Here is a 17,194-nt window from a genome sequence, read left to right on the forward strand (position 1 = left end):
GGAATTCCAAGCACAGGTGGAGTCTTCTCAAAGTCAATGAATGAAAAAATATCAGGACGAGCCACAATATTGTCTTCTCAGCAGACAGGACTCTCGCCAGCAAATGTTCTGCTGTATTCATAATGGATGCCTTAGCCCCCACTGCAATTAGGGAGGGGGGAAACCAAAGGGACAAGGAGAGCGAATGACTCTGAGAAATGGCTTTGTGGTCTCCTAACTTCATGACAATGATTGTTATACTCGAAACTCCCTCTGTGCTCACTGCTCACTGTGATGCCTTTTTCAGTCCTGACATCCATCCATATTTTCAGGTTTCTTGGTTGACATGTCCCTGGCAGAGAGAAAGAAAATGATTCCAGCCAAAGCTGTGAGCCACACATTAGTCTCAGCCAAGTTTTCATCCCTTATGCCCAACATAGACAGAAGACAGCCTGGCACCTTTGCAAGCAAGTCCAGATTAGAGGAACGGCCAACCCCAAGGCTGGCCTTTTGCCACATAGGAGCAAGGGACAAGGAGAATAGGTAGGAACAAGCATAGCTTGAATGGTCAGTGACTTCAATCCGAATCTTTAACACTTTAACAGTTCATGAGTGATAACATTGCAGACAGAAGCAAAAGAACATTTTCTCTCCACCTTGTTGGCCAAACTTACATGACTTTCATTCAAATATATACCTCTAAGGCTGGATTCTGAGTTTTTGTTTGAGAAAAATACTGTACACTGTTTTAGGGCAGATTTTCAAGGTGCTATTGTTGTTACAAACAAAAAACAAAACAAAACATTCTCAGTTTCTGTCTTTCAAGAACATTAGCACTATTTCTTCATGTGCAGGGCATCCTGGAACTTGGTGCTGGTGTATCGGGCATGAAAGCCTTTCTTGTTGATGGTGTCATCTGTGTGGAATCGAATCATCAGGGAATCGCCTGCAGAGTAGATTTCTTCTAATGGCTGAGGAAAGGAGAAAGGGAAACGAGAAGGACTTTAGCTGTGATTGGAGTTGAAAATGAGGAGGATGGGACAGGATCTTATGCAAGGACACAGGATGTGTCCCTGGTACCAGAGACTCTGAAGGGCATCCAAACAAGCTCCTCTTCAAAAGAAAACATTGCAAATTCTGCTCCAGGGAGCTTTGCAGGCCCTGCTCTTCCAAAGATGATCCTAGGTGCATAGCTCATATAGAATCTATTATTTATTAAGTACACAGGTGGGTCAGGTGCTGCGCTAGGCAATTCCAGATCTTATGTAAACTTTACAGCAACCTTATAAGGCAGGTACCATCCCCGTTTTTCACTTCAGGAAAACGAGACTCAAGTTCTCACAGGTAGGCGGGACCCAAGCTCAGGTCCTTCTGACAGTAAAGGATGCACCATGAATCACTGAGCTCCAGGGTCACCATTGTGATGTGTCTCCCGGGAGACATGAAACAAAGACCATGGTTCAGGCCTCTGTCCTGTCCAAGGACAAAAAAATGGGATGGCGCCACCACATCGGTCAGAAAGGTTTTGCCAGGTGGTCTGTGAATGGGAGCCGCGTTCCAAGGCTGTTGCCTGCGAGGTTCTAGTGGAGGCAAAGTGGGCTTCCCCCACAGTTAACTGCTCAGGAACCTCCAAGGAGTTCCTTTCCACAGACCCCACAGTTTGAAAGATTTTATCAAAGGTAGTGCATTGGTTAAGTGCCACTTTGTCATTCTTCCTTTTTTAGAGGGTGAAAGAAGATGAAGGGAATTATTCAAAGAAATATAAATGCCAATTTGAGTTTCTGTTTAGCACAAGGACCACTGGTGACTCAAAAATGATGTGATATAAGTCCAGCCAATAGCAAAGAAGCTTGAGCGACCAGGCCTGGAGGCAACAGAAAGGAGGGGGCTGGTGCCCAGTATGGGCAGTGTCCAGTGCGGTGCAGCCAGGGGAGTGACCGGGACACTGTACTGGCCAGTGTGCAAACTCCCACCAAGCACCAACTATATGCCAATCCCTATGTCGGGTGCTGGAGAAACAGCAAACACAATAGGCCCACTAAAAAAGTCAATAATGAGAACATTGATAATGACCTTGAGCACAACTATTGTGTGTATAGTAAGTGACTTGTAATTTTCATAGGCATTTGGTTTTGCTTGAGGAGAGAAATGTGAATATAAGAAATATATAAAAGCATAATTAAATATTTTTAAAGCCTGAAGGCCAAATAAAAATGGAGGAGAGCGGCTGCATGTGGTGGCTCATGCCTGTAGTCCCAGCACTTTGGGAGGCCGAGGCAGGTGGATCACTTGAGGTCAGGAGTTCAAGACCAGCCTGACCAACATGGTGAAACCCTGTCTCTACTGAAAATACAAAAATTAGGTGGGCGTGGTGGCGCATGTCTGTAATCCCAGCTACTTGGGAGGCTGAGGCAGAAGAATTGCATGAACTCAGGAGGCAGAGGTTGCCGTGAGCCGAGATCCAGCCTGGGCGACAGAGCAAGACTCCGTCTCGGGGGGAAAAAAAAGAAAAAAAAAGGAGGGGAGAGGGAAAGCCTTTGCAAAAATAGGTGAAAGTCCCAAAAGGAAAAGTGCTCTTCCATGGCTGGCCTCAGTAAGGGGCCTTCAAGGACTGGTCCCTGGCTGCCTCCCAACCTCCTCTCTGACAGTTCTTCCGCTTCCCACTCTGCTTCTGCAGAACGTGCCTCCTCGCCGTTGCTCCTCAGTGGAGGAGATGGCCAGGACTGAAACCCGGGTGTGTCTGACTCCAAAACTCCTGCTGTGAATCATCACACTCTGCCCCGGCCCCAGTCTCCGGGACTTACCCCAGAGCCACAGAAGCGGCCGAGCCTGGGCGCTGAGCTGTCGTAGCCGTCGTAGGCTTCCATGTAGTCGTAGCCGCAGTCGGCCTCCTCCTCAACCTCAAAGGTCCGGAATGTCAGCTCCACGCCGTAGCCGTCCTCTGCCACGATCAGCCAGTCGCAGTGGGCCTGGCTCGGGTAGTTGTTGTCCCCAAACTGGGCATGGGAATAGAGCTCTTTGGTCTGCACTTCAGCCTTCAGCCTGCCCCCGCACTCTGGAGCAGAGAGAAGTGAGATGTCCCTTCAGCACAAGACACCCTCGTGCCTCCCGCCTGCGTCTGCTCAGCTTTCTCTACAGAGCCTGGTGCGTGCCTGGCAGGAGAGGCCAGGTAGTCTCGTCACCCCCATTTGATGGAGGAGTACACAGAGGCCCCTGGCTCCCAGGTCAGGGCTCCCTCGGGGGTGCAAAGTGGCCCTTACAAGCCAAGGTCCCCTGTTCCCAGCTTGAGAATACGTCAGCATGCCATTGAAAAGAGCTGGCTGCTTTTTGCTTTTTCCGGTTATGAAGACATGGAGCCAGTGGATGGTTCACCTCACTGGTCGCTGGGATGTGGGTGGATCTATTTGCCACTTTATTCCCTGGAAGTGTTGGATGCATCTGAGAAGGGCTCACACTCGCCCCACTGACTGACTGTAATTTGTCATTTCTGCCAACAGAGGGCGATAAAAGCACATCAGAACCGCGGGTAAGCTCTCAACCCTGGAAACTTCAGACCCTAATTGACTGGTTCTTGCAACTGAGGGCATTGACTATAGGCCAAATTTGAGATCCTCGTGGGTGTCACAGGTGAGCTGCACCTCAGGCTCTGGGCTTGTATTCTGTAGCCTTTGTTTCTGGGTTTTTTATTATACAAGGACAGTAACTCTGACTGGCCCTGGTCCTATGTATAGTACCTTGTGTCTTGGACACTTACGCCCACATAAAATAAAATCGATATTGGCCGGGCGCGGTGGCTCATGCCTGTAATCCCAGCATTTTGGGAGGCTGAGATGGGTGGATCACTTGAGGTCAGGAGTTTGCGACCAGCCTGGCCAACATGGTGAAACCCCGTCTCTACTAAAAGTACAACATTAGCTGGGTGTGGTGGTGGGCACCTGTAATCCCAGCTACTCGGGAGGCTGAGGCAGGAGAATCGCTTGAACCTGGGAGGCGGAGCTTGCAGTGAACTGAGATTGTGCCACTGCACTCCAGCCTGGGCCACAGAGCAAAACTCCATCTCAAAAAAAAAAAAAAAAATTAAATTAAAATAATAAATAAATAAATAAATAAAATAGATAGAGAAGACTGGTCTAGATAAGCAAGCACCAGAAATTCTGGAGTCAAATTCTTGCACAGCCCCTCCCCGGTGTGCTCCATGCCCCCGAGGGGCCCAGGCAAATGCTGTTGTAGATTCTGGGCTGCCTGGCTCCTAACACTCCTAGGCCCCGCTGGAGCTCCACGCCCTGCCTGGCCCCAGTCCTGTCTCACTGCCCATTCTGAGTCCTGTGTTGGCTCTGGCTTAGAATGTCTTACAGGTCTAACCCGTCTTTGGGAAATTTCAAATTCATGAGAGCTGGGTGGTCTTGAAGGGAGCACAGAGCAGGGCGCGACACCTCCCCTCCATCCCGCCAGACACCCCCACCCTCCCCACCTGCCTGGGCCCCGTGAGGCGGACCCCTGGCCTACATCGATGACCTCCGTGCCTTCTGCTGCAGGTTCAGCCATGGGGAGCACCAGCAGATCAGAGGGAGGAAGGAGAGACAGGCCAGGGTATTTAGTCTCCTGATCGCCACAGCTTTTCTTCCACTTAGGTCCCAGCTGCAGCCAGAGGGCCTCTGCATGCAGCCCTCTCTGTCTCCAGCTTCCAGGAACTGCTCCCTCCTCTCATCCTCTGGGCCTGGAGTTGCAGTTCCTAGCTCTGGTGGCTTCGCTGTCCTACAGTGTCCCATACTCTCCTACCTCTTTGTAACCTGTCCCTTTATTAACTTCTCCTCAAATAATGACTCTGAATGTGCCCCCATTTCCTGCCGGGACCCTGAAGCACCTAAGTTCCTGCTGGTCTCTATCTGCAGGGGCAAGAGGGCTTTTAAACTTCCCTGGAGGAAGCTAGAACTCCTCAGGGAGTTTGACAGGGTTCCACAAACCATGCAGCGTTTTCTGCTGTGCAAGATGAGGCTGAACTGCCTCAGGATGCTGGTCGCCATTTTGTTTGACCTAATTTATATCTTCTGGTACTGAAAAAAAAACTGGGGGTAGGGGCTGTCAAAAGGATCACAGGGTCCCATGATCGTGAGCTCAGACTCAGCATTACAGAAGCCGAGTGGGCTTTGGGTGGTCACCGGCTCTGACAAAGGACACAATTGTATATCAGGATCAAAGGGTCAGATTTGCTTCCGTGGGCCCTAGTCTCAGGTGGCAACATTTTAGTGGCTAAAGAGCAGAGCCAAATTTCTTCTTGACGTTCTTCTACTTAACGAAGTAGATAATATAAGTTATAAGCACATACATTTCCCACCAAAGGACCTAATAGTGCTATTTACATTTTGAGTGGAAGAAAAAATCACGGGGAACAGAAACATTTTTCACTTTCTAGAACTGGTCCTTAGAGGGATAAAAGGGCTGTTTTCACCACTCAGTTACCCAACTTCTGGACTTCATAGACCAGCAAAATACCTGGGCCGGAGTGCAGTGGTGTGATCAGAGCTCACTGAAGCTTTGAACTCCTGGGCTCCAGCAATTCTCCTGCTTCGGCTTCCAGGGTAGCTGGGACCACCACGCCTCGCTATGTTTTCTAGTTTTTATTTTGTAGAGATGTGGGGGTGGTCTCACCATCTTGCCCTGGCAGGTCTTGAACTCCTGGGCTCAAGCAATCCTCCCCACTCAGCCTCCTAAAGTTCTGGGATTACAGGTGTGAGCCACCGTGCCCGGCCAAAATATATTTTTAAAAGAGAGGAAGAAAGGAAGGAAAGAAGGAAGGAGGAAAAAATGGGGCACTAACAAAGGATTGTCCATTTCAAATTGCGTCAATTAAGGACATTGAAAGAAGACAGCCCTTTTCCCTGTGGTTGCTGATGCTTCATTTTATTTTGTTATTTTTTTAGAGACAAAGTCTCACTCTATCGTCCAGGCTGGAGCGCAATGGCACGATCTTGGCTCACTGCAATCTCTGCCTCCAGGTTCAAGCAATTCTCCTGCCTCAGCCTCCTGAGTAGCTGGCATTATAGGCACCGACCACCATGCCCAGCTAATTTTGTATTTTTAGTAGAGACAGGGCTTCACCATGTTGCCCAGGCTGGTCTCGAACTCCTGACCTCAGATGATCCGCCTGCCTCGGCCTCCCAAAGTGCTGGGATTACAGGCATGAGCCACCGTGCCCAGCTTGATGCTTCATTTTAATAGGACATTTTATCACGCACCTTCCTCCCCTCACCCTCCCCCAGTCAGAATAAAAGGCAGTCCTTGTCCTGCCTTCACCATCTCTCTGTCTCCTGTCCAAGTGCTCATCAGCTGGAAGCCAGTGTCCCACCCCAGGTACCTGTGCTGTGCACTGCCTGGAAGCCTTTCCTCTGCACTGAGGCATCCGAATAAAACCTGAGAAACATACTGCTGCCCGAAGCCACCATGGGGTCTGGTTTCTTGCTTCCACAGAAACGGCCCAGGATGGGGGCCAGGCTGTCCGGCCCGTCGTACATTTCCAGGTGGTCATACGCACATTCCTGGTGCTGCTCGATCTCAAACTCATTAAAGGTCTGGGGACAGAAGAGCAGAAAGTAAGGCAGGGGCCTGAGGTTCAGCTGGGGTGGGGGCCTCCTTTCCAGTTCTGGGAGAGGAAGGGGCGAGGCAGTGCAGGGAGACGTCCAGCTGGCTGTGCAGGGGGTGTGTGGCCATGATGATGCCTGGGGACATCTGTGGAAAGGGTCTCAACCTCCGCCTTGCTTTTGGTCCAGCAAGTGGCCCTATGAGGTAGTTACATGAGCTGTTGCTACAATGACCACACTGCAGATGAGAGAGCAGGGGTTCAGAGATTAAATGCTTGACATTTTGACAGCTATTAAGCGACAGAGCCAGCCTTTACACAGCCCAAATCTGTCTTCCTTCCATCCCATCACACAGCGTCTCTCTCACTTAGGGCTAAGAGCCAGCAAGGGCTGAGTGCCCACTCTGTCGGCAGCTGTTTTAACTGCTTTACAAGTATTGCCTCATTTAATCTTTACACTCCTGTGATGTGTCTAATCTCCGCTTTACAGGTGAGGAAAATGAGGCTCATCGCTGTCAGATGACTTGCCCAAGGTCACATACTGAGAGTTGGGCCATGATCTGGCGCTCTGGCATCAGAGACCCTGCTGTTGACCGGTGCACTCTGCTGCACGATCCTTCAGTACAAATGACGCTGGTGAGGTTGCATGAGGTGCACGCTGCTCCGGGCAGCACCCTCATGGTGGCTGACACTCATTGAGTGTTTATTCCAAGCATTTATGGGCATTTTCTCACTTACTTCTGGTGATGCTGTGAAGGAAGAGCTATTGTTATTTCCAACATGCAGAAGGGGAAAATGAGTCTTAGAGAAGCTGGCTGGCTTGCCCAAGCTCACACAGCTGAAGACAGATGAAGCTGAACTTGACCCTAGCCAGCCTTCTCCAGCCCCCACTGCTATCAATCACCAGGTTATGCTGCCTCACTTCTCCCTGATCCCCCTAAGGACTGTCCCCTAACACTGGCCAGGGGAGCCCCACCATTCCAGGCTTTTCAGTCCTGAATGCAGGTGCTGGGTAGGTGGCCGACTGATGGCAGCCCCAGCATCAAGGGAGATGGGATAAGGTGAGCAGGGACGGTGTTAGATGAAGACTTGGACCAAATGACAGAGCAGGGAGACAGGACATTAGTTGGGGGGGTTTCAATTCAAAAGAGCGGGGCTGGCCTGGCAGCGCAGAGATGGAGGTTGGGAGGGGGAAGGGACCAGCACGGCAATGCAGGCTTTCAGAAGAATGACTCCCACACACTAACGCACTTGGGCAAAGCTCTCCCGCCTGTGAGATAGGGAGCGCTGGGGCCAAGGTGGTGGGTAGAGACACGGGACAGGGGAGCAGTGGCACCGGGACGGCCATGCAGTGGAAGGGAGCCTTAGGCTCAGCAGGCAGGGAGCTCCCAGGAGGTCCATGGGGCACCCTGTCCCCACCCACATGCAGTGAACACCACCAGCTTCCTTGAGAAGTATTCAACTCACATTCTATGGTAAAGAAAAGAGCGCAATCAATATATCCACCATCCGTTTCCCAAGGGAACGCCTTTTGGAAACTACCACGTGTGTGTATGAGCCTCGGGCAAACGCTTCCCATTGTGCGTTTGCGCGCTCCCAACGCCAGAGGGCGCCTCCCCCGCGGTCCTCGGGGCTCTATGTTGCCATTGCGAACATTTCCCAGCAGATGTCGGTCTTGGAGAAGCAATGCCTGTCCCTAAGGCGCTCTCCAGTTCGTCCTCACCCAGATTCAAGGCTGACCCGGGACACCTGCTCCTAGCAGAGCAGCAGTTTCCCCACGGGCAGCCCAGCATGTGAACTACCCGCTGGGAGCACCCTGGGGTCAGAGGCCCTGTCTTCACCCCTCGACGCCCTGGGGGCCCATTCGCCTCTTCTGCTCCTCACTCATGGCTCTCACCAATAAACATCCTGCAAGTCCCTGCGCCATAGTCTATTGATCACGGACTTCTCCCTCTCTGTTCTCTTCCATTCTCCCTGAGTTATCGTCCACAGTTCATAGGGTCAATCCTACTTACCTCTACAGTCAGAAAAACCCATTTAAAAAATGTCCGTCTGCCTGAAGTACAATACATTCTCCAGCTGGCAAAAGGGTTTCTTTATTCTCCAAAGTGTGGGAGTCCCTGGGGGTTGAGAAATGAGACTCCTAGGAGATTCAACTCTCCTTTGAAATAACTGTGCAAACCACACATCATATACGTGAAAAAGACTTCAAATAAAGGCTTGGGGAAAATTTTTAATTCAAGAGGGAATTTGCATAAAGAACTTAGTCTCCTATTACTAATGGAAAAAAAAGTAAGTTGTAGAAAAAATACAAATGGGATTTTATTAGAGGAATTTGAGTAACAAAAACACATATATTTCCCTGTGCACTGACAGTCATGATTGTGCACAGAAAATTTCTGGAAGGATCCATAAGAATGTGTTTAGAGTGGTCATTTCTAGAGTGGAAATGGGGGCTCTGGGGTCTTTTGATTTCTATTTCCAACCTCCTGTACTGATTCATCTTGTTTTCAATCGTGAGACTGTATTGTCTTGTAAAAAATTAAAACTGGAAACAAGTGAATCTCAAACAGCACTGCAGATGTGGGTGGTGGATGCCGCTTCCTGCTGGTCCCACTATGCCCAGGTGTGACCTATACAGCTTTTGTGCGTTGTCTCTTTTAATCTGCACAACAGCCCGAGGAAGTGGGCTTCATTAGTATCCATGTTTTCCAGATAATGAAACTGAGACCTGGAAATGTTGAGTAACCTCCAAGTTACAGAGCTGGGAAGCGGCAGAGCAGACACTCAAACGCACATCTGCCTGATACTCAAGTCCACATTCTCAATAAACTACAAAAATGACTCACGAGTTTCACTCTGTGGCCTGCAGTCGAAGAGATGTTCCAGGTGCACTCCCTCCGGCTGGGGTATTTGTCAGGCCAGTTGGGGCTCGCCAGGGTCCCCTCTGCACTGCTGATCTTGTGTGCACAGCCAGCTGGGGGTGGCAGGGGGACACATACAGAGAGAGAAGTCATTCACTGTGGGCAGCACAAGAGGGATTCTAGGGGGGTCTCCTCCCCTCTCTCCTAATTGTCTCAGGGTCTTTATCGAATGTGGGGGTGGGGTATCCTGAATCAGGTGTCTCCTGGCTCAGGGATGTGCTGGTTTACTTGCACTGGCTTTTCTGCCTTCCTGGCCATGGCTTGGGGGCCAGGCTATCTTTCTATTCCTATCCACATTGCCATTATCCTTGCAAATATGTTAAAAGCACTGGCAGTGGGGTCAGGTGGGCCTCAGCCCATGTCCTGGTTCTGCCACCTACAATCTTTTGGACTTGGGGCTCTTATGTAAGCTTCGGTGTCCTTATTTGTAAAAGGGTGCCACTCTAGTCAGGGTGATATGTGATCGAATGAGATAATGCATGGGAAAGGCTTAGGGCATGCCAGCCCATGGTAAGTGCTCAGTGCATCTTGGCTAACAGAGGTCTCCTTCATCATCCATCCATAAGCTTCTTTTAGTTTTTCAAAGCGGCTTTATTTGGAGTCTACCAAGTTTGTCCTGGTTACAGTGATTTGCCAAGAGTGGTCCCACAACTTGTTCAATGCTTGATATCTTGGCCAATAGCTGGCATTTCTCTTCTTCTGTGTTGGGCACTGTGGTCAGCATTTTCCATGCATCCTCTCCTTTAGTCCTTCTCACTTCCCAAATAAGAAAATAGGTTTGGAGAGGGTCAGTGCCTTGCTGATAGGGGGCAGAGCTGGGACTCAAACTTGCCCTGCCTGGCTTTGAGGCCAGTGCTACCACTGCTTAGAAAGCACGGTGGACTGTATCACAAACAGGGAGGCTCCACGCTGAAGAAGCTGGAGAGGCAGATGAGAAGAGCCGAGGGGGAGGAAGGGGAGGAAGCAGCTTCGAGGAGGTTCCAAAGTGATTTGCCTCTGCTCAGTGCTACATCTGCTCTGCAGCCACGCAGAGAACAGGTGCTCAAAGGGGCAGTGGCTCGGCTCCTGGGACATTTGCTTGGCTCCTGGGACATTTGCTCGGCTCCTGAGACATTTGCTCTGACACCCCCTGCCCTTGGGGTCAACCCACACGAACGCAGCCACTATTCAGGGGTGGGACCCTGGGAGAGTTGACGTCACTCCTGTCCTCTCCCACACTGCAGGAGGCAAGCCTGGTCCTGGCCCGGGCCCATCTCACAGCGGCTTGACTGTTCCTTCCCAGCTCGGTTCTTCCAGCAGCCTCCCACCCAGCCCATCCGCCACCTGTGACCATGCCCTAGGGCTGGGCTTGGAGGGTGGCCACCTCCTCCTGAAGATGTGTCAGCGCCTCCTTTAACATTCTAGGCAGATCCTGACCAGACTCTGGGGTACACAGCCAAATCTCCTAACTCCAGACTGTTTATTCCAGAGATCAGGGCGTGTGTCTTCCACATCTTCCTCCACCCTTGACTTCCTTTGCAGGGTTCTGTGGCTGGAGCCAAGGCCTGGAAGCCTGTGTATTTGTCATAAATGTTCAGACTCCCTTCACTGGGCAGGGTAAGAACAGAAAGAAGGCTTTTTCCAGAATAACTGGACAGTAAAAGCCACCTGACCCTGAAGAATTCCCCACAGTGAATGGAGAAAGGAGCAAAGCTTTCCCCAAATCCTATTTTCCAATGGGACCTGCATATGGTAGTTAATATATGACAAAGATATAAATGGCTGATCTTTATTGACATTTGAGGACATAATATGTGTCAGAGAGTCTGAAATACTTTCTAGGCATTCTTTTAATCCTCACAAAAACTTTAAGAAGGAGGTAGGTTTAGACCCTTTTAACCAAAGAAAAAACTGAGGCTCAGAGAGGTTAAATAGCTTGCCCAAGGTCACAGAGCTAGGGAATGGCAGAGCCAGGATTTAGACCTACGTAGTTGGATTCCAGAGCCTGCAGGCTTAATCACTTACAAAAATAACAGCCTAGAGCACCTGAGGCCCCCAGGTGTCTCCTGAAGGAGCGAGATGCCCTGGGGAAAACTCTCCCGCAAGGACAGCAGTTGCTGGGCCTCAGCTCAGAAGGTAGAAAAGCTCCTCGCCGCACCCCCTTACTCATGCACATGCACACAGGGGCATGGGGTGCAGCGAAGGGCAGCCTGCCCCCCCAACAACTGGAGGTCCAGCCTCACCCTCTTTGCAGTCATGCCCATTCTCGTGGAGCCGGTAGCCATTTCTGCACCTGCACAGGTAGCTCCCGAAGGTGTTGACGCACTCATGCTGACACCCGCCGTTGTCCTTGGCACACTCGTCCTTATCTGGGGAGATCAATGAACTCTTCTAAGAGGAACCGCCAACTTGCAAATGTCCCTCAGGGCTCAGAATCCTACTTAAAAGTGGCCTCCTCTGGGAAGCCTCTCTGATTGCTCCCCTTCCCCCTCTGATTGTTCCCTCACTGGAGGAGTGAAGTGGGAAGCATCTTCACCTCAGGTTTCTTGGGTATGTACTTGTTTAATTTCCAAGCACTTGGCCCTGGTATGTGTTGAATTCTCCAAGTACTTTATGTATGTTCTCTGCCCCGCTCCCTGCTCAAAACAAGGAGTTCCCTAAAGGACAGGCTAGTATTAATCACAATAGTAACAATAATAACAGTAATTCCCACTTACTGAGTATTTATTAGGGAACAGGCACAGCCCCAAGCACTCTATGCATTATCTAAGTTAATTCTCATCCAACCTTAGGAGGGAGCCGTCTATCCGCCAGTCTTTACAAGTAAGGAAACTGGCCAGGCATGGTGGCTCATGCCTGTAATCCCAGCACTTTGGGAGGCTGAGGCAGGTGGATCACCTGAGGTCGGGAGTTCGAGACCAGCCTGGCCAACATGGAGAAACCCTGTCTCTACTAAAAATACAAAAATTAGCCGGACGTGGTGGCGCATGCCTGTAATCCCAGCTACTCGGGAGGCTGAGGCAGGAGAATTGCTTGAACCCAGGAGGCAGAGGTTGCGGTGAGCGGAGATCGCGCCAGTGCACTCCAGTCTGGGCAACGAGAGCAAAACTCCATCTCAAAAAACAAAACAAAACAAAAACAAGTACGGAAACCGACACTGAGAATGGCTAATGTGGTCAAGGTCACTCAGTGAGCAAGCATCCTCTGTGGCCTGGGCTCAAGTGCTGCGACTCCACCCCGCCCTCTGCACGTGGAGCAGCTGAGTGTTGGGGATGCACAGCAGAGGGCCAGCCCTACTGCACCACTTCTAGCCCTTGTGGCCATGGGCAGTTCCTGCCCTCTGTGCCTCAGTTGCCTCGCTTGTAAAATGGAGACAGTAATGGTATCCTCATTTCACAGGTTGTTGGGAGGGGTAAATTAATTAGAGCAGCATCCAGCCCACAGTGTTAGCTGTATAATTATTATGTGAGAACTCAAGTGCTGGCCCTTGTTAAACCTGTGGTCCTTGTATGCAGCCCTATCCGAAGCCAACTTGTTCCTGCATTTACCAAAGATCAGCCTCCCTCCCCTGCTTCCCTGCCATCACCAGAATGACTTTAGGGGTCAGCCCTGTCTTCCTCCCCTCTCTATATCCTCTTGTTCACCATGGTTAATGTCTCCTTGAACACTGTATTTCACCTGCTTATGTTATCAGCACAACTAAGAGCCCTTGTAAGACCCTTTGCTTTGGGAGGCTGAGGCAGGCGGATCATGAGATCAGGAGATTGAGACCATCCTGGCTAACACGGTGAAACCCTGTCTCTACTAAAAATACAAAATAATAATAATAATAATAATAATAATTAGCCAGGCGTGGTGGCGGGCACCTGTAGTCCCAGCTACTCGGGAGGCTGAGGCAGGAGAATGGCGTGAACCCAGGAGGCGGAGCTTGCAGTGAGCGGAGATTGCACCACTGCACTCCAGCCTGGGCGACACAGCAAGACTCTATCTCAAAAAAAAAAAAAAAAAAAAAAAAAAGAATGCAGAAGAGAGGCCAGGCGTGGTGGCTCACATCTGTCATCCCAGCACTTTGGGAGGCCGAGGCAGGTGGATCACCTGAGGTCCGGAGTTCGAGACCAGCCTGACTGACATAAAGAAACCCCATCTCTACTAAAAATACAAAGTTAGCTGGGCGTGGTGGCACATGCCTGTAATCCCAGCTACTCAGGAGGCTGAGGCAGGAGAATGGTTTGAAGTCAGGAGGCGGAGGTTGCGGTGAGCAGAGACTGCGCCATTGCACTCCAGCCTGGGCAACAAGAGCGACACTCTTGTCTCCAAAAAAAAAAAAAAAAAAAGGATGCAGAAGAGATGAAGCCGCCCAACACCCAGCACTGACCCACCTCTCTCCCTTCCTTCCTCCAAGTCCTTCTGCAGATGACTCACAGGTCCTCACCTCTGCTCTGACCCTCTCCCCTGTGCTCTGGTTTCCTATTGCAAATGTGGAGCTGCCCTGCCTGTGAGGCTCTGCTACATCCTTCTCTGAGTTGGCTCCTGCCCCCCGCCTGCTGCCCTGGTCCTCCAGCCTCCTGGCCCTCCCAGCTCTACACTGCCTGGCGTGGCTTGGTCAGATGACAAGTTTAGGCTTCCCCTGCTCAGGAACCTGCAAACAGTCCCCCTTCCTGTTTCATTGGGTCCCTACTCTTCAGCCCAGCGTTTAAGGTCCCTCGTGACCTGGCCTTCTCCAGCTTGGCCCATCTCATGCCCTTGGCTTCCCAGCATGGGTCAGGGCTCCGTGCAGGCCCATCTCATCTCTGTCTGTGTGCTCTGTTGAGACCTTAACCTGTGCTCACACTGCCTCCCCTACTGGTGACCCTGATTACTTTCTCTCTAATCATCCTATCTCCACCTCCATGTCTTCCATCCTTTAAAACCTGGCTTAGACCACCCCAAATCCTGCAAAAAGTCTTCACCCACTGCTCCAGGCAACCATGGGCTTCTCTTCTTCAAACATTAGCCCTTGTTGCACCAGCCCACCCCACAGTGCTCCAGGCTGGGACTTAGCAGGGTGTGTATTCCTGGCTCCCTAGCTGGCATGTAAGCTTGTCCAGGGTTGGGGTCACTTCCCTGGCAAAAGCTCTGAGCCTAGTAGTGTACTGTGCCCACAGCAGACACTCAGAACAAAAAACATGACTTGCTCAATGAGAGACTGCCAAAAAAAAACCCTATGGAGATGGAACTCTGGGTATCTATAAAATCAACAAATAATTGGGTCATTTCTATGCCAAGCATTAAGACTATAAAGATAACCAAAGTACAGTTCCTGCTTGCAAACAGTTCACCCTCTAATATGATGTGACATGCAGGACCTGCCACACAATTTGCAAGGCTCAGTGCAAGATCTGAACTTTGTTCAAACACTATTATGAATTTCTTTTTTTTTTTTTTTGAGACGGAATCTTGCTCTGTCACCCAACCTCTGCCTCCCTGGCTCAAGCGATTCTCCTGCCTCAGCCTGCCGAGTAGCTGGGACTACACGTGCGCCAGTGCACCCAGCTTATTTTTTGCATTTTTAGTAGAGACGGGGTTTCACCATGTTGGGCAGGATGGTCTCGATCTCTTGACCTCGTGATCCACCCGCCTCGGCCTCCCAAAGTGCTGGAATTACAGGCATGAGCCACCACACTCGGCCATGAATTTCAAGATGATGACAACAGAACCTTAAACTAGTGTGGGCCCTTCCGAGAACAGGCTCTGTGCTATTGCACAGGCCACAGGCCCATGGAGCTGGCCCTGGTGACAAGAGCCCTAATGGAAGGGAAGGAGATAGTGCTATGGGAACACTGGTGAGAGAACAATCAATGTGCTAAGAGGGTGCTATGGTTTGAATGGGTCCCCCAAAGTTCATGTGTTATAAACTTAATCCCCAATGCAACAGTGTTGAGAGATGAGGCCTTTAAATGTGATTAGGTAATGAGAGCTCATTACTGCAGGAGTGGCATCCTGATAAAGGATGAGTTTGACCCCCTTGCCGCTCTTTGTCACCCATGTGGTACCTTTCACCTTGTTATGACACAGCAAGAAGGCATTTGCCAGATGTTCCCCCTTGATTTTGGACTTCCCAGCCTCCAGATTCATTAGCCAAATACATTTCTGTTCACTATAAATCACCTAGTCTGTGGTACTCCGTGATAGCAGCACAAAATGGACTAAGATAGAGGAATAAAATGAAGCCAGAGAATGTTACAGAAAGTGGCATTGTGAGTCTTCAGGTTGAAGTAGGAGTTTCCTAAGTAGGGAGGGAAGAAGGATATTCCAGGGAGAGGGAACGCCACAGGCAGAGGGTATGAAGACAGAGTGGGATGGGGGTTTAGGAGTAGAAGGTGATGGCGTGGGGGAACAGTGGGGGGATTATTCGTGATCAGAGCACAGGGCACCTGCAGAGGGAATGTGGCTGGCAGAACAGGTGGGCCAAGGCAGTGTCCAGCACCAGATGCCACGCTAAGGAGAATGGGCTTTTTCTACAGCTGCTGTACTGGCCCTGAGGGTTCATGGCCTTCAGTTTGAGAAGTAAGGTCCAATGGGCTGCTGTAGTGGGTTTAGTAGTATCTTCCCAAAATTCCTGTTCATGTGTGATATGGTTTGGCTGTGTCCCTACCCAAATCTCATCTTGAATTGTAGCTCCCATAATTCCCACGTGTTGTGGGAGGAACCCGGTGGGAGAGAATTGAATCATGGAGGCGGTTTCCCCCATACTGTTCTTGTGGTGGTGAATAAGTCTCATGAGATCTGATGATTTTATAAGGGGTTTCCCCCTTCACTTGGCTCTCATTCTCTATTGTCTGCAGCCATGTAAGACGTGCCTTTGCCTTCTGCCATGATTGTGAGGCCTCCCCAGCCATGTGAAACTGTGAGTCCATTAAACCTCTTTTTCTTTTTTCTTTTTTCTTTTTTTTTGCCCCGAGATGAAGTCTTGCTCTGTCACCCAGGCTGGAGTGCCGTGGTGCCATCTTGGCTCACTGCAACGTCCACCTCCTGTGTTCAAGCGATTATCCTGCTTCAGCCTCACGAGTAGCTGGGATTACAGGCACACACCACCATACCCGGCTAATTTTTTTTTTTTTTTTTTTTTGTATTTTTAGTAGAGACGGGGTTTCACCTTGTTGGCCAGGCTGGTCTAGAACTCCTGACCTCGTGATCTGCCCGCCTCGGCCTCCCAAAGTGCTGGGATTACAGGCATGAGCCACCACACCCAGCCTAAACCTCTTTTTCTTTATCAATTACTCAGTCTCAGGTATGTTGTGAAAACAGACTAATACAATGTGGAACCTTAGAATGTGATCTTACTTGGAAATAGAGTCTCTGCAGAACTATTAGTTAAGAATCTTGAGATGAAATCATCTTGGATTTAGGATCAACCCTCAATCCAATGACTGGAGTCATTCTAGGAAAAGGAGCGGACACAGAGACCCAGAGAAGAAGGAAGGGCATGTGGAGATGGAGACGGACATCAGGATGATGTAGCTACAAGGCAAGGAATGCCGAGGACTGCTGGGAGCCACCACAGGCTAGGAAGAGGCAGGGAGGGATTCTGCCCTAGAACTTTCCGAAGCAGCATGGCCCTGCGAACACCTGGATTTTGGCATTCTGGCCCCCAGAACTGTAAGAATAAGATTCCGTTGTGTTAAACCAACCAGTTTGTGGTAATTTGTTATGGCAGCCCTAGGAAACTAACACAGCCACCAACAGATATATAAAA

At 50.3% G+C, this 17,194-nt stretch overlaps 1 protein-coding gene across 1 annotated transcript in view; it reads right to left on the reverse strand.

Annotated features, from left to right (window-relative positions):
• Positions 1–660: 660 nt before the first annotated feature.
• Positions 661–17,194, reverse strand: part of TLL2 (tolloid like 2) — a 146,393-nt gene continuing 129,859 nt past the window's right edge. Inside the window, exons 17-21 of the mRNA XM_054435408.2 lie at positions 11,703–11,828; positions 9,406–9,533; positions 6,335–6,548; positions 2,784–3,034; positions 661–950 (exon numbers count right to left, since the gene is read on the reverse strand). Coding sequence (XP_054291383.1) covers positions 816–950; positions 2,784–3,034; positions 6,335–6,548; positions 9,406–9,533; positions 11,703–11,828 — 854 coding nt within the window. The 3' untranslated portion in view covers positions 661–815. The remainder of the gene's footprint in view (positions 951–2,783; positions 3,035–6,334; positions 6,549–9,405; positions 9,534–11,702; positions 11,829–17,194) is intronic.

The sequence above is a fragment of the Pongo pygmaeus genome, chromosome 8 (genome assembly GCF_028885625.2).
Source record: "Pongo pygmaeus isolate AG05252 chromosome 8, NHGRI_mPonPyg2-v2.0_pri, whole genome shotgun sequence".
NCBI lineage: Eukaryota > Metazoa > Chordata > Mammalia > Primates > Hominidae > Pongo > Pongo pygmaeus.